We start from the raw sequence: 19,965 nt of genomic DNA, 5'->3' as shown, positions 1-19,965 counted from the left end.
ATATACACGGTGGAATACTACTCAGCAATAAAGAAAAATGAGTTCCTAAAACATCTTGTGGCACAGATGAACCTGGAAGACATTATGTTGAGCAGAATAAGCCTAAATTAGTCACAAAAAACCAAATATTGTATGTTCTCACTTTTATGAAATGACACGAACAAGTAAATATACAGAAGCTGACGTTCATTAGTGGTTACCAGGTATGGTGAGGGGAAAGGGGGACTCATTCTCTAGACAGTAGACACTTGTTATTTTTGGTGATGGGAAAGGTAACACTGAATGAGAGTGAAGTATACACAGCTTGACGAAAGTAAATGATGTCACTAAAAAAATTCACTAGAAGAAAGGACCTTTTGATAATTGCCATGGCATATATAAGTGCTACGGCTGCTAACCAAGAGGTTGGCAGTTCAGATCCACCAGGTGCTCCTTGGAAATTCTATCGGGCAGTTCTACTCTGTCCTATAGGGTCGCTATGAGTCGGAATCGACTCGACGGCAATGGGTTTTGGTGGGATGGCATATATAATTTTGAAACAACAGCAACAATGAGCAAAAAATATATGTGCAGGTATAAATATATGTACGTACACATATAGCCCAATGCTGTTGAGTCGATTCCGACTCAGCGATCCCATAAGACAGGGTAGAACTGGCCCATAGGGTTTCCAAGGAGTGGCTGGTGGATCCGAACTGCCAGCCTTTTGGTTAGCAGCTGTAGCTCTTAACCATTGGCAGATTTTGGTGTCAGGGGAGGAGGAAGATAGGGCATTTGGATTTGAGTCTGCTGTGTCTGAGATGCCTCTTAGACAGCTACGAGGAGATGCTTTGCAGACAGACAAAGCTGGAGTCACAAATGTGTTGAGTGTGTACTGAAAGCTGTGCAGTTATTGCAACCACATGTCATGTCTTTAAGCACCATCATGGGTGAGAATGTGGGTAGAGAAGAGACAAGGTAGGATGTCTGAGGCTGAGACATGGGATGCCCCGATAATTTGAGGTCGGCTGGGGACTCAAGGGGAATCAGTCAGGATTTTGAAAAGGAACAACCATGGGGTCCCAGGAGATAAACGGAGAGGGCTTGGGGGAGGTGCCCCACTCAGGTCAGGTAAGCGGAGGACCAGGAGCAGGTGAGTGGACTGGGCAGCGTGGAGGTCAGGGTAACCTTGACCAGTGGTGTTGGTGGAGAGGTTGGGAGCCACATTCTGGCTGGAGAGGGTTTGGAGATGAATGGTGGAATGGATGTGGAGACGACTTTTTCTGAGCATTTCTGGTAAAGGTGATGAGAGAAATGAGGCAGGAGCTCAACGGGGCGGGGGTGGGGGGAGCGGAGGGTCAAGAGTGGTTGTTACAGACTGAATTGTGTCCACCCAAATATGTGCTGGAGTCCTAACCCCTATACCTGTGGTTGTGATCCCTATTGGAAATAGGGCTTTCTTTGTCATGCTAATGAAGCAATCTAGAGTGAGTCTTAAACCAATCACTTTTGAGATATAAAAAGAACAAATTAGGCACAGAAGCAAACAAATACTGAAGAAGGGGAAGGAAGATAACATGCCATTTGAGATCGCCTAGGAATCAAGGAATGCTGGGCCTACAGGAACAAGACAGAGATCTTCCTCCAAAGCCCACAGAGAACGAACCTTCCCGTAAGAGCTGGTGCTCTAAATTCAGACTCCCAGCCTCCTGAACTGTGAGAAAATAAATTTTCTGTTCTCTAAAACCACCCATTTGTGGTATTTCTGTTACAGCAGCTCTAGGAGACTAAGACAGTGATAGAGGACTAGGTGTGGAGTGGGTGCAGCCCTGCCAGCCAACCTCTTGGAGACTGCCACGTGGAGAACAGGGAACTAGAAAGAACTGATCTATTTCTTGGGTGAAAGTAAAGTCCACTGACAGGCATTAACTTGATTGTGGAAGGCAGAGACTTTGAGAAGCATTATGCCCTGTGTGCCTCTCATGTCTTCCATTGGGCAGTCGGTGTGCCTGGTAGGGAGATGGACCTCTTTTCTCTGAGGATGACTGTTGATGTGGCCGAGGGTGGCACCGTGGTGAGCGCTGCTTGCCACTGTGGTGCCTGAACTTGTGGAAGGGGGTGGATAGAGGAAAGTCAGGGCAGCTTGTGCCTCAGGTTGCCATTCCTCGCTGCCTCCTTTCTGTGGTAAAGAGCAACTTGCTTCCTGTCCGTCCAGGGAACGGGCAACTCTGTAGGAGGTGTGGGGATGGCATTGTCTGCTTGCTGGCCAAGGTGTCATGGAATGACCCTGGGCTCAGATGCTGGATGGACCACGTGACCATTGTTATATTCCCGGAAGCTTGCCTCCTGCAGTCCCGGGACCCCGTCACTTGTCACTAGCTTTCCTTTTCTCCAGCTTAGGTGGGCTGGGTGTTACAAGTGCAGCTCCGAGGTGGCAGTGTGTCCCACCTGGCCCGGGTCCAGGCTGCTGAGCCACGTGGAATTCATCACTCTTCTGTAAGACAACGTAGCCTCCTCCACTTCTTCCTCCTCCTCCTGCATCCTGGTAATGTGCGCTCCCACCCCCGCTCCAGAGAGCTGTATACACATTGTCACGAAAACCTGGTCTAACACGGCATCCGGGTGTGCACACGGCTCTGCAGCCCTGAAGGCCTCTTGTCCTTGAGATTTTTAGCACCAAGTGTTTGCTACTGCATGCTCTCTGTTCTTGTTCCTGCAACCTCTTTTTGGAAGCAAGCCTTGCAGAAAGGGCCCCTCTCCCAGGCTGCATCCTCCCTGCAGTTGGGCTCTTGGTGGCTGAGGCCCTGTCCTCAGCAGTTCTGGGCTGTGGCCATAGGCACCGGTGGCTTCTATTCTCAGAAAATCAGTACCTCAGATGAGTGCTGGCAGGTCCCATGTACTAATTAGTTCTGTGCTTGTTGCCATTCCATTCGTTTAAAAATTGGCATCTTGGGATCTCACGTCCCTCAGTCGCATTGACACTGGCCCTTGGGGCTTCAGTGGGCGCCATGGCATCTGCTATTAGGAGCCCCAGAATAGCTGCTCCTGGTCGGGGGCTGTTTTTACTGCAGAAAAAAGCCAATGGCCCTGCTCCCCACAAACCCTCCGCTGCTCTGCACGCAGCTGAGCTTGAGTCAAAATTCAGCTGCAGATCGAACAAAAAAGCCTTTTTTCCCTCTAAAATCCGTCAGTTCAAGTTGAAAGGCTTCGCAGCTGAAGCCGGAGTTGTGAGCAGCAGCAGCACAGCCTGGGCTGTGGTTGGAATTGTCATTTCTGTCATCTCCAGCCGGGTGACCAGCCCTCGGAGACCTCCCCCTCTTTAGTTGGTGAAGTGGAAGTTTTGGAATGGATTGATCTCCCTGTGTGTGTACTCAGCGTTATTTTTAGGGTGGGATGATACTTGGCGTGCTCCTCCTGTTTACAGGCATCCCGCTAATCCCCAAGCACCTTGTTAAACATCCTGAGTAGCTTCAGTGCCCCGCAGGACAGGAGCTTCGAAGAACTAATACTCCCCCTGCCAGCTGGAGTTCAGGCCTTCAGGCCTCTGGTCTGATCTGAGATGTGGCGAAGGCCGACAGTTGTTTAGTAATCCGCCTCGACTGAGCAGCTCTGGACGATTTGTGGACACCCTGCCCTGCCCTGCCGCTTGGAGCCCACGACAGTGGATGGGGGGCACAGCTCGGGCTCTCTTGTCCTCAGGATTGGGTTTGGATTCCAGGCTTTTTTCTTTTTCTCTATCATTTTATTTATTTATTTATTTATTGGTTGTTGAGAATATACACAGCAAAAATATATACTATCATGGATTGAATTGTGTCCCCCCAAAAATATGTGTCAGCTTGGTTAGGCCATGATTATCAGTATTGTGTGGTTGTCCATCGTTTTGTGATTGTAATTTTATGCAAAAGAGGATTAGGGTGGGATTGTAACACCACCCTGACTCAGGTCACCTCCCTCATCCAATGTAAAGGGAGTTTCCCTGGGGTGGGGCCTGCATCACCTTTTATCTCTCGAGATAAAAGGAAAGGGAAGCCAGCAGAGAGTTGAGGACCTCATACCACCAAGAAAGCAGCACCAGGAGCAGAGCGCGTCCTTTGGACCCAGGGTCCCTATGCCTGAGAAGCTCCTCGACCAGGGGAAGACTGAAGACAAGGACCTTGCTCCAGAGCCGACAGAGAAAGAAAGCCTTCCCCTGGAGCCAACACCCTGAATTTGAACTTGTAACCTACTAGACTGTGAGAAAAGAAATACCGTCCACTGTGGTATTTCTGTTATGGCAGCACTAAATGACTAAGGCATATACCAACCAATTCAGGTTTCTACACGTACAATTCAGTGACATTGATGACATTCTACAAGTTGTGCAATCATCCTCACCCTCCTTTTCTGAATTATTCCTCCACCATTAACATAACTTCACTGTTCCTTAAGTTCCCTATCTAATCTTTTGAGTTGCTGTTCTCAATTTGATCCCCTATAGATAGATCTTAAAAGAGCACAGTGTTCAAGGCAGACATTCTTTACTAGTAAAGCTGAACTATTGTTTGGTTTTAAGATGACTTCAGGGAATATTTTTGGTTTAAAGCTTAAAGATGATCTCAGGCAAGAGTTTCAGGGGTTCATTCAGCCTCCATGGCTCTAGAAAGTCTGGATTCCGTGAGAATTTGAACTTCTGTTTTGTATTTTCCTCCTTTTGAGCAGGATTCTTCTATAGAATCTTTGATCAAAATGTTCAGTAGTGATAGCCAGGCACCATTCAGCTCTTCTGGTCTCATGGCAAAGGAGGCAGTTGTTCATGGAGGCGATTAGCCACACATTTCATATCCTCCTCCTATTCCTGACTCTCCTTCTTCCTTTGTTGTTCCAGGCTAGTAGACACTAATTGTTGTACCTTGGATGGCTGCCTGAAAGCTTTAATGACCCCAGGCATTCATCCCCTCCTCTTCTTCTCCCTTTGAATGCCGCCCCCCCCCACCCCTTCCCAGGCTCCCAGAGATGGTCCTGCCCTTGAGGTCCACCAGTGGCACCACATCTCTGCCCCAGCTTCCCTGCTGCTCCTGGTGGGGTTCCCACAAGCATTTTCCACATATCTAGCATGCTGTGAGAAGGAGCCCTGGTGGTACAACAGTTAAGTGCTTGGCTGCTAACCAAAAGATTGGCAGTTTGAACCCACTCATAGGCTCTGTGGGAGAAAAATTTGGTAACCTGCTCCCGCAAAGATGACAGCCTAGAAAACCCTATTGGGGAAGTTCTACCTTGTCATATAGGGTACCATGAGTTGGAATCGAGTCGACAGTACCCAGTAACAACGACAGCACGCTGTATGTTTTTCTTTACCTTTTCTTTTTGCTCAATACACGTAACACGTGAATTCTTGTTATGAGCTAGTCACATGATGCACGTGAAGCCGGAGATCCTTTGATCCCTGTCATCAGTGCTGCCCCATCCTGGGCGCACCATTCAGGTCAACTTGAGGTGACTCGTCCTAGATTTCTTACTATAAGTTAGGCACAGGTATGTTTTACAGACCTAGGAGTATGAGGTTGCATGTGTAGTTTCTGGTGTGTTAGTGGAGTCTCACTGTTTGCCTTTGAGGTGGTGCCTGTGAGGGAGGGGCCTTCCAGAGCCTGGGCCTGGGGGTCGTCCCTGCAGCCAGGGTGACCTCTGAATAAAAAAATGGCCCTTGTGGTGGTTTACTGATTTCACTACTAAAGTGGGGCTGGATTATCTCCCTCAAGGATTGTTCTGAACGCGCTGTCTTTTTCTGCTCCCCTGAGGTCAGCGGGTCTGTGAGGGTGTCAGGACAGCACTGCCCTGTGCCTGGCCTCAGGGCTTTGGGACATGCTCTTGGGAGTTCTTCTGCAGGTGAGTCGGCTGGTCATCTGGACAGCGACTGCAGGTGCCCTCCTCCCCCTCCCCGCTTCTGCTCTGAGTGGAGGATGAGCTGTCCAGGCGCAGGTCCTAGCAGCTTGTCATCTGGCTTACTCTGCTGCATTTTTAGGAGAGGTTGAAACTTGCAGCCAAAGTCAAAGCTCCAGACTTTTCAGTGCATGAAGTCATTAGAGGGAAAGATTAACCACTTCCCTTTCTCCCTTTCAGGGAGTCCCTGGGTGGCACAAACAGTTTATGTGCTTGACTGCTAACCGAAAGGTTGGTGGTTCGAACCCACCCAGAGTTCCTCAGAAGAAAGGACTGGTGATCTGCTTCTGAAAGGTCATAGCCTCGAAAACCTGTGGCGCACAGCTCTACTCTGCACACAAGGGGTCACCATGAGTCAAAACTGACTCGATAGCAGATGGTTTAGATTTTGGGATTCTGGTCCCTTCAGCAGCGCCTGGGGGCTGAGTGAAAGCAGGAGTGGGGCTGGGAGCAGTCACACGTTCGTTTAAATCTCCTAGAGTCTGGGGTGAGGGACATGCCTGCCCCATAGCTTGAAGCTCTTCTTCTGATGCAGGTAGCCTCGTCTGAAGGGTGGGTTGGGGCTGGAGCTGTGGCTGCGGCCCAGGACTCAGTATGAGTCAGTTGCTGTAGTCCGTGGGACCGGGTCAGCTTGACCCTAGTGCCCACCCCACCTTGGCCCCACACCCTTGAGGGGACGAGTAGAGCTGACACACACTGTGATCCTGCTTCCCAGATGGTGGGTATGGTGTGGAGGGTCACCTGCTCTTTGGGGTGGGAGCAGGGGTCCAGTTTTCTGCTCTGTTTGTTCGAATCCAAGCTCGAGCCCTGGTGCTCAGGAGTGTGGGGATAGGTGAGAGCCAGGGCTGGCCCGACCGGAGCCCACACACTGCTGGACACTCTGCCATGAGGCTCCTGCTTGAGACCATGGCACGTGTCTGTGAGTGCCCCCTCCTCGGGAGGACTTATTGCAAACCCCAGAGAAACTGCTGGTGCCTACTCTGCCCCACACTGGGGCTCAGCTGCCATTCGTGAGCTGGGTGGGCTCGGACCAGCCATTTCACTTCTTTGGGCCTTAGTTTCCTTGTTTATGGAATGGAAACAATAAAAAACAACACTGCTCTGAGCATGAACTCAGACAGGTAACCTGGAGTTGTTTTGAACATTTGAAACGTAGTTTGCTCAGTGCTGTAAATTCTGTGGCAGGCTGGGGCTTGGGTACAGGTCTGGCTGAGGCCGGGGCTGTGGCCTTTTTGCTGTAGCATCTGTCCTGCCCTTCCCATGTGGTCCCAATAGTGAGCTCCCTTGGGGCCCACACCCTCATTTACCATGAACCCCAGCTCTCCATTTAAGTGCGGAACTAGGCCTACCTCCAGGGACTGGCTGGGCCTGACTGTGCCTTCTCTCTCCTCCAGGACCCCAGAGGACCTCTCCAGGTTTATTGTGGAATTGCAGCAGAGAGAGCTTACCCTGAAGGAGAAGAACAGCTCCATCACCAGCAGGTAGGCCTGGCAGCCCCAGCGAGACACTCTGGGAGGTGTGTGTGCTTTGAGACTTTGGATGGGAGTGGGAGCACAGCTGGCTGTGCTGCACCAGCCGCCAGCCTTGTCTGGGAGCAAGTGTGAGCCAGGCAGGAGGTCAGGAGTGACTGTACTCTGCTGCCATGTGGCAGGGAACACACCTGAGGCCGCATCTTGCTGGGAGTCTCAGTGCATGTGGAGCTGCTCTCTGGGTTCCTGGGAGCTGGTTCCTGATGCCCGGTGTCTGTTTGAGAAAGGAAGAGCAGGGCTACTTCCATTTCTCCAGCTGACGTGTGGCCTCTGGCGACCTCCTTATGTGTGACAATCAGGACCCTGGTTGTGGCAGTGTGTGAATGTGTGTGAGTATGCCTGTGTGTGAGTGTATCTCCGTGTGTGTGTATCTGTATGTGTCTCTGTGTATCTGTGTGTGAGTGTATCAGTGTGTCTGTGTGTGTCTCCGTATGTGAGTATGTGTGCATGTAAGTGTGAGTGTGTGTGTATGTATGTTAGTATGTCTGTGTGTGTGCGTGTTATACTTGTGCACTCAAGGAAGGTTTGTAGGGGATATTAGAACCGCCAGGATTCCTTTGGCTGCAAATAGAAGATCTTACCCCGACAGATGTTAGCCATGAGGAGGTCCCTTTCCCTGCCTGCCTGGGAAACTGCATCTAGGTCCTGGCCCTCTCTGCCCCGTCTCCACTATTCTCAACATGTCTTTGGGCTGATACTCAGGTGAGGTCTCTCGGGGGGTCGAGTGGCTGCTCCAGGCTCTGGGCGTCACATCCAGGGGCAGAGAGAAACGTCTGTTTCTCGGACACTTTCTAGGACCTCCATGCCAGCAGGCCCCACCTTGTGCCTCAGTGGCCCAAGCTGGGTCTGCAGGAATGTGTGGAGCCGTCTTCCAGCCACTGATTGTCAAGCGGCAGCCCTGTCCTCCTGAGGAGATGGCCTTTTAATAATTTACTAGTAGCAGAAGAAAGGTTTTCATATTTTGGGGTGGGGTTGATGTCGCTTTGAAAATTGGCTTCTAGAAGCATCCGGTTATGTTGGACATAATCACATCAGTTTAGTTTAAAAACCTTGTGGTGATGATTGCCTTTTGCTTTCAAAGCCCCTGTCAGATGAAACGGGCATTACGGGTGATTTGAAGTTAAAGCTCTCACGTTTTGCCAGGCGATCCTTTTCATTTGACTTTGAATTTGAAACAGAATGAACAATTAAGGGAGAGGAACTTTGTCCGTGTTTTTCTTCTGCCAAGCAGCTGGGTTCTTTCTGGAACTGCCTGCTCTGGCTAGTGGCTGGGTGTGCAGTGCCCATCAGGTTGTGGGTGCGACTGAGCCACCCCACCTCCTGGGAAGGGCTGCCTTGGGGGGTCGACTTCAACAACTGGGTCCTGCCTGCACTAGAAGTGGAGGAAACAGAGTTGTTCCGTGTCCTTGGGAGGCTGAGGGCATGAGAGCTTAACGGGACTAACGTTTGGTGACTCTTTGTCCAGCCTGTAGGGGTACCTGTGTCCTGGTCTGTACAGCTGGACTTGCTTTTGTGGGTGCTGAGTGCTCTGAAGGTCCTCGAGTGTGTGGAGGGCTGTTCGGGGGGACACGACAGCTACATGCAGGGCGGGGGAGGCAGGGACAGACCCCAGGAGGCCAGGGCTGCTGTCAGTGGACTTAGAGGAAGACTGAATGAGCGCTAGACTGGAGGGCTTGGGCTGTGCTGGGAAGGACCTTCAGCTGCGGTGGCCCGGGCAGAGGTGTGAGTGGACGGTGGTCTCCCACACAAAGGAGTGCTGCGTCATCAAACAGATGGAGTCCCAGGCCCAGAGCTTGTCAGTGACCTGAGGCCTCAGCATGGGCAGTGGTCCCTCAGCGAGGGGCAGGGGCTTACATCCCCACCCTCTGTCCCTTCCGTCTCCTCAGGGAGTTCTTGTGAGGAGTGACCTTGGTTGTTGTCCCAGATGTGATGAAGTTGGGGCAGTCAGGTAGAAGGATGAAAACCAAAGCCCATTGCTGTCGAGTCTGTTCCGACTCATAGTGACCCTATAGGACAGAGTAGAACTGCCCCATGGAGTTTCCAAGGAGTGCCTGGTGGATTTGAACTACTGACCTTTTGGTTAGCAGCCATAGCACTTAACCACTATGCCACCAGGGTTTCCAGAGGGGTGAGGACCTCACCTATTAGTGTGCTTGGGGCTGGTGGTTTGTAGGGGCCTGATGTGTCCCATCCTTCTGCTCCCAGCCCAGGGAGCATAAACCAGGAGAGTCTGACCACTGAGAAGGGCACAGAGAGGAGGTGGGTGGTGCTGGTGGAACACTCCAGCGTGGCCTGGTGTGCTGTCGGGAGTTGGAGTAGCGTGCTGGGCTGCTGTCCTCTCAGTGGCAGGACCACTCACTGCCGCCACCCCTGCTGCTGCTGCTGCTGCTGCTGCTGTTGAGTAGATTCCAACTTATGGTGACCTCATGTAGCAGTAAAATTGCTCTGTAGGGTTTCCTAGGGTGTAGTCTTTCTGGGAGCTGATCTCCAGGTCTTTTTCCCGTGAAGCCACCAGGTGGGTTTGAATCACTAAACTTTCTGTAAGTAGTTGAGCACTTAACCATTGTGCCACCAGGGCTCTGCTAATCAGGGTATTCTTGGGTCGGGGGGTCGGAAAGCCTTGTAAGGGTGAAACAGCGGATTTCATGTCCACACATCTCGTCAAGGCAGTTTTGTCAGAAGTTCAGATGAAGTGGGAAGGAGGCGACTTGGCCCAGGTCAGAGTCAGATATAAGGCCAGCACCCGTGCAGGCAGTGGTGCAGATCTTGAAGGGTTTTCACAAGGCCTTTCTCATTAAGAAAAAAAAGAATTAAAACAAGCACCGTTTTCTCTTCTCATTAAAAGGAAACGCGATCTTAGAAGAACGAGAGCGGTAAACTCACCACCAGAATCACATTAGGTCAGCCACGGGCTGTAGCATCCTCCAGACTTTTCATCATGTCTCTGTAAACCAAGGGGCCCATACTTCATATCACTCGTCACAAGAACTCCCTGAGGAGAGGGAGGGGACAGAGGGTGGGGGCATTACCCCACACCCAGCACTGAGGGACCACTGCCCACGGGCAGGCCTTGCATCACAGACAAGCTCTGAGTCCTTGTTGACATAGCACTCCCATGGGGAGGAGACCACTGTCCACTCACACCTCTGCCTGGGCCACTGCAGCTGGTGGTCCTTCCCAGCACAGCCCCAGCCCTCCCGTCTAGCGCTGATTCAGTCTCCCTCTATGTCTGCCGACAGCAGCCCTGGCCTCCAGGGGTCTGTCCCTGCCTCCCCGACCCTGCACGTAGCTGTCATGTGTCTCCCCCCAGAGCACTACTCCCAGGATGCAGCCCTCCACATGCACAAGGACCTTCAGAGCACTCAGCACCCACAAAACCAAGTCCAGCTGTGCAGACCAGGCCACAGATACCCCCACAGGCTGGAGAAAGAGTCACCAAACATTAGTCCTGTTAACCTCATATGTCCTTATCTAATGTTTGAACCTAATAATTTATCATGTACATCCGTCTCTGCTAGTAAATGTTTGTTCATGTCATTTTAGTAGCTTCGTAACACACCATTGTGTGGCTACCCTAAACTGTTAGCCCAGTGCCTGGGTATTTGCGTCTTTTTTCTAATACTTTGCTATTATTAACAACGCAGTAATAAACTTTTTGTAGCAAGACCTCTGAACTCTGTTTCCTTAGGATGAGCTCCTGAATTGCTGGGTCAAAGGTATGCATATTTTCAGGAATTTGGCCTTTAAAAGACCCAATGGTCCTACACAAATGTATATCAACCAATTTATTAAAATGCTTCAAGGAGCAGAGAGACGGTGCCAGTCTTCAGGCATAGATTAAAAAAAAGTCAAAACCAGTTGCCATTGAGTTGACTCCGACTCGTGGCGACCCCATGTGTGTCAGAGTAGTTTCCAATGGTGGGTTTTTCAGAAGTAGATTACCAGGCCTTTCTTCCAAGGTGCCTCTGGGTGGATTTGAACCTCTAAGTTTTTGGTTAGTAGCCTAGTGCGTTAACCGTACATACTACTGCCCAGGGACTCCTCACGCGTACACAGCTGGATATTATATAATTTTTGTTTGTTAATTTGATATGTAAAAGGTAGTACTTTCTGTAGTCTCTTTCTTGATGAATTCACCGCTATTCATCCAATGCCTTAGGAAGCTATGAACTGCCAGCAGAACGAACAGTTCAGTCTTAGCAGAAATACAACTGGAAGCCTTCTTAGAAGCGGGGATGGCGAGATTTTGTCTTGCTTACTTTGGACACGTCATCAGGAAAGACCAGTCGCTAGAAAAGAGCGTCATATTTGGCAAGGTAGAGGGTCAGCGAAAATGAGGGAAACCCTCGATGAGATGGATTGACAATGCGGCTGCCTAATAGACTCAAATGTACCAATGATTATGAAGCTGGTACAGGACCGGGCAACGTTGTCTTCTGTCGTACATAAAGTCACTGTGAGTTAGAGTTGACGTGAAGGCACTGAACGACAACAGGAAGCTGTCACAGACCCCACGACTCCTTTTTGAAATCTCACATGCAGTGAGTCAGTAGGTCCCGTGGACTTTGTTTCCCCCGTATCCCTCCCATGTGCCTGTCTCCTTCTCTGTTTCTTACTGTTGCTGCCTTACTTTAGCTTTTCATCAGCCTTTCTCCAAAATTACCACGACTGCATTCCAGCTTACTTCAGGAACACTTGGAAGCCCTTCTCCCCCTGGTTTCTGAGTGAAAGCTGGCGGCTGGGCGAGATTCTCACCCAGGCTTCCTATGAACCACATAGAGGGAAACAGAGCCCCCTGCACTGAACTGCGCCATGTCTCAGGGCTTTCACCTGTCCAAAGTCACCGAGGGTCGCAGACCTGGATGCTTCCGGGGTCACGGCCAGCTCAGAGTGCCTGCTGGTCCTCCTGGTGCTCTGGAGGGGTCAGACCCACCCTGCACGCTGCTGCTCCGTCCATAGGTGTCGGGCCCCAGGCACTGTTTGGTGGGTGTCTTAGGCTGGGTTCTCTAGAGAAGGAAAACCAGTAAAGTGTATAAATATATACAGAGATTTATGTCAAAGAACCAGCACATACGATTGTAGAGGCTGAACGTCCCAAGTCCCTGGTTCAGGATAGAGCTTCTCTGGATTCATGTAGCCACAAGAGTTGGTGAACCCAAGATCGGCAGGTCAGAAGGCAGTGCTCTTGCTCACAGGCTGTGCATATCAATGAATCCTAAGATTGTAAGGCAAGACTGCAAGGCTTCACCTGATTCATGTAGCTGCAGGGGCTGGCGAACCCAAGATTGGCAGGTTGGAGGGCTCCTCTCACAGGCTGTGAAGATCAGCTAATCCCAAGATCAGCAGATAAGTTGATAGCTCAAGTCCCAAGAACCAGGTCAGACAAACAGGAGGCAGCTGCAGGATCCAGAGCAAGCAAAAAGCCAGAATATTAGCTTGTATTTGGATGCAGGCCACACCCCCCAAGGAGAATCCCTCTCAGCTGATTGGCCACTCACAGTAGATCCCATCATGGGAGTGACCACATACAAACACTGAGAATCATGGCCCAGCCAAGCTGACACACAAGCTTAACCATCACAGAGGGGTCGGTTCTTGTTTAGAGAAGGGCATGCCCACATCGTTCCTCAGGGCAGCTGTCCTCGTGGTGGGTGCTTTCCTGGCACCCCTGGCCTGTAGCTTCTCTGTTGCCTCCAAGGGTAAGTGAGGCTCTGCATAATAAGTCATAATTCTTAACGTGGCTGCCTTCCTGCTGCCTGTCCAAAGTGTTTAGGCCATCCTCCCAACCATCTTGGAATGTAATCAGGGCTCACCTCCTCTGTCATGCTGTGTCTGCATGAGTTATGGCACTTGTGAACATCCAGAGACCAACAAGGCCAGTGACAGGCACGGAAGATTCATGATGACCAGGGACCTGCCTTCTGTGCATCTGAACACGTTTCACGCTGGGCCTGGAACACCACAGGTAGGGGCCTGAGAAGCTGCCCTGGCTCTGAAGCCAGCTGCCTACATTTGAGTCTCCCTCCACCCTGCGTAGCTCACTGTCCTTGGACAGTTTATTAGCCTTTCTCTGCCTGTCACAGTGGTGATGCTGTGACTCTCAGGGTGTTGTGAGAGTTAAATGAATCTTCTTTGTAGAGCATGCGGGCTGGTGCCTGGCGCACAGTGAGCAAGCTGTGGACTGCTTCTTAGAATTATCATCGTTGGCACCATCTTCATTGTTTTCTGAGGTGGCAAGGAAGTGTGCCTTCTGGGAGAGTCGAGGGCTAGGCAGTGGTGAGTTTTCCCCAGGCTCCAAAGGGGCAGAGAAGGTTCTTGTGCTTAAGGCCATACTCTCAGTTGGTGGTGTGGTCCTTGGCACATGGTTGTTGTTAGCTACTGTGGGCTCGGCCTGACTCAGGGCAACCTCATGCACAGTGGAACAAAATGCGGCCTGGTCCTGCACCATGCCCACAATCAGTTGTGGATTGGACCGTTGTGATCCATAGGGCCTTCACTGGCTGATTTTTGGAAGTAGATTGCCAGGCTTTTCTTCCTAGTCCATCTTAGTCCAGAAGCTCCACTGAAACCTGCTCAGCATCCTGGCAACACTCAAGCCTCCACTGACAGACAAGTGGTAGCTGCTTATGATATGCACTGGCCAGGAATTGAACCCAGGTCTCCAGCATGGAAGGTGAGAATTCTGTCATGGAACTACCACTGCCATCCCAGGAGAGTCTTTGTGTGGGGGGCCTATACTGTGGCGTTCACCTCCAGTCTGAGCCTATTCTGCCTCGGTTCTCACCACGATGACTCCTATGCTGTCGGGGGGAGACCCTGCGGCCTCCACGGACACCCTTGACTTCCCTGGAGCAGGAGAGCAGAGCCATCCATGATGCCGCTTCCCACAGAATTCTCGGGTCTGGTTGTTTCCCAGCCCACCTTGTGGCATGCTGTCAGCTTCCTATCTGAGGTTTGAGTCGCCAGAGCGTGTGGTGACCATGCTCTTCCTTCCTGGACCTGGACACAGCCCACCAGTCTCCACCTCAGGGTAGGCCGGGACTTTCCCGGAGTAGACTGAGGCCTACCCTGTCCCCTCAGCTCTGGTGTCCGTTACCTAAACGGGAGCTGGCAGGCAGTATCTGATGGCTGCGTCATGCGTTTCTCAGCAGTGCGTCCTCCGTGGTGCAGGCTTCCTGGAGCCATCTCGAACCGTTAGCCTTGAGCCCTGCCTCTGGCTGTGGTGGCGCCAGACGGGGAGGGCACTTCTTCTAGCCGAGCCCCCTCCATGCCTGCTGGCAGTGTCTCTGCTCATCGATCCCCTGGAGGCTTAGTTTGGGGGTCCTGCTTAGGGCTAAGGATGGAGCACCCCAAGAGCGTGTTTGTCCTCCTTCTGGGATGCAGGGATGAAATGGTGCCGGGGCCTGTCAGGTCCTCACGTGTGTGGTGTGCTCCCATACGTCCCAGGCACTGGCGCAGAAGCTCCGGAAAGCCCCACTGGCTTGCACCTCAGCTTGTCCACCTGTGAGTGGGCACAGTGATATTTCTGTACCACTGACTGTGTCCTGGCTTCTTGCAAAATGTGCAAACTCTGACGTACCTGGCCCCTACTTGCTGCTTCTGTGCGGATGCGAGGAGCCTGGCCTCGGCTGTGACCAGTGCCCTCTGTGGGATCCTGTGATGGTGGTGGGTGGGCTCTGTGTCCATGCTGCCCAGTGCAGCGACCACTGGCTTGTGTGGCTCCTGAGCACTTGCAGTGTGGCCAGCGTGACTGAGGAGCTGGGTTTCTAATTTAATTTAATGTTTGAGTATCAACCTGAGGTCATTGGCTTCCATATCACACAGACCAGTGTCCACAGTTTAGCTCTGCAGTGGGCTGTCTTGAGCACATTCTTGACCACCTCCCTCCCTGCCACCCCATCTTTCCAGCTGGATTTGTCCCCCAACTCCCCCATGGGTGGGCATGCTGTGACCGCTTTCTCCTGGAGGGTGAGCGTTGGGGTCACCGTTTTCCCTCTCGCACCTGTCCCCCAGCCTGCTGTGTCCTCTGAGACTACGTATCAGATGGTGCTGTACCTGCCTGAACCCTCCTCATGGCGTCCGTTTTCCTTAGGGCCTCCAGGTTCCTTGTGCTCCTGCCCCATGGACTCTCTAGGCCCTTTGTCTCTGGCTTTGAGGGGCCATGCCAGCCTCCCCCAGGTATGAATGCCCATGCCCAGCCAGCCTCCGCGCGGGTCTCCCAGAACCTCCTCCATGAGGCCCCGTGCCTCCTTCAGCCCCTGGCAGCCCTCGCTGACCCCCCTGTATTAGATTTCCACTAGAATGTGTATCGTGTAATCAAGTTATCTTCATCGTGTGTGCATTGGTTTAACTTGTCTCCATTAGTGTGGGACGTAGTCCTGGCAGCAGCGTGGTTCATGGTGCGTAGTGGACATTCGGTAAATATTGAATGAACGAGTGCATGAATAGGTGACTGAGTGAGATGCCAGAGGTAAATGAGAGTACCCTCTTTCTGGTCACACAGGCTGTAAACCTGGGGCCTTCCTCGAAGTTCCTGGTCACACCCCATACCCAGACATTCAGAAAGTGGTCCTGGCTCAGCCTTCAGAATGCATCCAGGGTCTGACCACTGCTTACCACCCCTGCCACCATCACCTTCATCCTCGCCTGGACCGTCAGACTGCCCTCTGGCTGGTCTCCCTGCACCCGCCTTCGTCGCCTCACCGCCTGCCTTGCGCTCAGTGTGAGATTGCGCAGCAGTGAGATAGCCTCTTAGAACTCACATCAGACTCTGGGCTTTCCACCTCTCCCCAAGAAAGGCTGTGGTGCTAAGGATGCCCACAGGGCCTGCCGCTCCAGCCCCCCACCCCACCCTGTACCTCTCACCTCACACCTGCCACTCTTCTGCTCACCTGCACGGCGAGAGGCTTCTTTTCTGTTCCAGAACATTCTGTATGACGCGTCCCCTCTCTTTCCTCAAGCCTCTGCTCAGATGCTACTTTATTAGAGAGGCCTTTCTTCCCCGCCTACAAAAACAGTCATCTCCTGTCTGGTATACCTTTCCTCCTAAGCTGCGTACATGCCCTTCACAGCTGTTATCACCACCTGACACATTGGCTTGTTTATTTAATCTGTTTATTATGTTTCTCCCAATTAAAATGTGAACTCCATGGGGCACAGGCTTGAAGTAGGTGCCGTAGATATTTGCTGATGAATGAGTGACTTCCCACCCCCAGGTTCTCTGCCTGCTCTGGAGTGCAGGCCAGTGCGATGACTCTCAGGCTTCTGGTTCCCTCCGTCCAGCTGCTTGGTTGTGGGGCAGGCTGGGAGCCCTTAAATGGCACCATTGTGCGTGGACGTTCCAGGGTACTCATCTCTTCATCTTTCCTCCCTTCCTCTGAGGGTTTGCTTTCCTGATTGGCTGGGGCGGTGCAGTCGAGGTGGATGGTTGGCCCCTCTGTTGGCCTGGCCACTGCCTGTTCTAGCTCCATCTGTCCTCAGCCGTGCATCACCTACTGGGTTTCAGGCTGCAGCAGGTTCGTGGTTTGAAACCATCCGTGCAGTGTCCCACCAGAGAGTAGAGAGTAGACTTCTGTGTTTGCTTTACACCTAGGTGATGAGCTGTCTATTTCCCCTCAGACAACACCTGGGAGGCTGCCTTTGTTCCAGGTGCGTGACCACGCTACGATGGAGCAGCTCAGGGCCCTGCCCCAGTTTATACACAGCCTCCGTCTGAGCGCGACGGCATGCGCAGAGCATCTTAGCTCATACACTAAATCTCCACGGGGAGTCTGCGGTGGGCTGGGACCATGCGGTGTAGGAGGCCAAGATGCGGTGACCGTCCTCAGGGAGGAATTCCGATAGATACGTGTGTGTATACTGACACAGACACACAGGTAAACACATGCCTGGACATGCACACATGTACACATATACACACGTGCATCCACATACACATAGAAGTGGTGAGTGTCCCAGGAAGGAATTCAGATAGATGTGTGTGTGTGTGTGTAGACAGACAGACAGACACACATTCACACGTATATACACACGTCATACACACACATAAGTGCACACACATACCGTATATGTATATGTACATATATAGACACGTATACACACTTGCATATATACGTACACACGTGCACACAAACACACACATACATAGCACACACATGCATAACATACATACACGCGTACATACACCTCATACTACATACACAAATCATATACACACACGTATACCGAGACGTTTGCTCAGTGGAGGGAGGATGTTCATTTTCTGGCTACGAAGTAAAAAAGTGGCTTCTGAGCTAGACCTTGCAGTACATGGCCAAGATTTTGCAAAAACACACAGCAAAAAATGGCCTAAGTGATGCCCCGAGGTCTCCCCTCTGGACAACAGGCCTAGCACACCGCCCTCTGGGAGGGCAGTGAGGGCCACCCAGGCTCACTGCACCTGCATCCAGGGCCCCCACAGGTCAACAGGGTCAGCAGTGAGCCCGCTTGTCCCCTTCCTCACGGGGAGGAGTGAAGGGGCTGAGACAGGGCCCACAGGGTACTACCCGAGGCCACACTTGGGCCAAGCCTTTCTGGACGAGCTTTACCCGAGGGGTCAGGTGCTCAAGGGATCACGCTAGCCTAGTGGTTGGAGCTGTCGCTTACCCCTGCTGCCCAGACACGGTGCTGGTGTCGTCGCTGCACCCAGTGCCAGAACTCCAGCCCTCATTTGGTTTCAGTTGTGCTGTGTGCTGCCTCTTCCTGTCCAGGACTCGTGGCAGGAGAGATCCCACAGCCCCTCTGCTGGCCACCAGGCAGTGTGGGGCGGGGCCCAGAAGGTGCTGGTTCCTGCTGCAGTGCCCAGATTGGACATGAGATGGTGCCTCAGCCTTTGGAGCCGTCTCCTTGCTCCATCCTTCCAGAACCACCTCCTGTGGCCTCCTCAGTCGGAGTACTGTTGCCAGGCCCATAAATTCCATGGCCAGTTAGAGAGAGAGAGGGAAAGATGGGGAGACAGAGAATGAGAGAGGGCGAGAGGGAAACAGAGAATGAGAGAGAGGAAAAATGAAGGAGAGAGAAAGGGAAAGAGAAGGAGGGGAGGGTAGGAAAACACAGGGGAGGTCCTTGAGGTGAGTGGAGATCTTTTTCAGGGGTGCTCTCCTGGAAGTTTTTGTTTTCCTACTTTCCTGAACAGCCGTTCTCAGTCCACTGTTGTTTCCTGCCCTGTGTTAAGGGACCCCAGGGACAGGGGCATTGACCCCGCTGGGTGAGGCTGGGCCCTGGACAGCAATGTGCCTCGCTGCCTTTGCCCGAAACTGCCAGAGCTGGTTTTCTTCCTCGGATGCAACAGTCTGACTTCTTTCCCTGACACAGGCCCCACCCTCACGAGAGTGGGTCCAGTCCTGGACAGAGGAGACCGGCTGGTCCCTGTCATCTGCACATACTGCTGGTGCCCTGCTGTGCCAGCCAAGCCTAGGAGCCAGTATTGGTGTTGCGATGGAGGTTCAGGCACTTAGCATGCACCCTAGGGTGGGGCCTGGCCAAGGTATATGGGGTCAGTCATTTAGACTGAGGCCCTGACCCTGACTGTACTCTGAGCATTTGGTATACTCTGTGAGTGTACCTCCCTCACAGGTGTGTTTAAGGATGGAATTGGAAGTGTATGTGGAAGTCCACTGCTGTGTTTGGTTATTATTGGGGGCTGTCAAGTAGTTCTGACTCCTAGCGACCCCATGTGACGGGGTAGAACTGCTCCGTGGGGTTTTCTAGGCTGTAATCTTTACAGGAACAGATTGCCAGACCTTTCTTCCATGGTACTGCTGAGTGGGTTCAAACCACCAACCTTTAGGTTATCAGTTGAGTGCAAACGGTTTGCACCACCCAGGGACCTTACATTCAGTACCTGGGTATTTTTAATTTCCCAAAAGGTAACATTTGAGTGTGGTTTCTGTCCGTTGGGAAGTTTCTCGGTTGTGAATCTGCTGCATAACCTTTGAGTAGCCCCTCAGCCGAGCCACCCAGCTTCCTGAGTGTAAAGAACTGCCTTCTGATCTTTAGGTGTGTATTCCGCGTTGGTGGGTCTGGGGGCCCTGACGCTGTCACTGCTGCTCCAGGATGTCACGCTCTGAGCAGCAAGATTGTCACTGCCCCAGAGGTCTCTGTCTGTGGTCTGTTGCATGGAGGTGGCGTGGTCACTCTGTCCTCTGTCAGTACTATGTATGAGGTCCCTGACGTGCTGTGACCACCTGGGACAGTGGCAGAAAGATTGGAGCAGATGGGGGCTTTCCAGGGGGAGTCCGTTAGCCTTGTGCCCTCAGGGCCCCTCTGGTGGCCACACCCCAAAGTGCTCTCTCTGCGCAGGTATATGTGAGGCCCTGCAGCCCTGCCAGCCGCCAGCAGGGCTCTCAGCTCCCCTAGTCCTGAGGGCCCTGAGCCTCCCTGTGGGCATGTGGGAGGGAGCCCAGCCTGGCCCAGCCTGGGCTCAGAGGCGAGTCCTTCCCCTCTGATGTGTCTCTGAGGTGGCCTGCTAGGCCCCTCAAGGTGATGGCATCCCTCCTGG

At 52.3% G+C, this 19,965-nt stretch overlaps 1 protein-coding gene across 4 annotated transcripts in view; it reads left to right on the top strand.

Moving 5' to 3' along the window:
• The window catches only part of MAD1L1 (mitotic arrest deficient 1 like 1), a 448,177-nt gene that overhangs the window by 77,197 nt on the left and 351,015 nt on the right, over positions 1-19,965 (top strand). For all 4 annotated transcript variants that reach the window (XM_049904706.1, XM_049904707.1, XM_049904709.1 and 1 more), the window contains one exon: positions 7,293-7,379. In XM_049904706.1, the coding sequence (XP_049760663.1) occupies positions 7,293-7,379 (87 nt within the window). The remainder of the gene's footprint in view (positions 1-7,292; positions 7,380-19,965) is intronic.

This window comes from Elephas maximus, chromosome 12, assembly GCF_024166365.1.
Source record: "Elephas maximus indicus isolate mEleMax1 chromosome 12, mEleMax1 primary haplotype, whole genome shotgun sequence".
Lineage (NCBI taxonomy): Eukaryota > Metazoa > Chordata > Mammalia > Proboscidea > Elephantidae > Elephas > Elephas maximus.
Note: the sequence above shows the minus strand (reverse complement) of the source record. Positions and strands in the feature narration are given on the sequence as shown.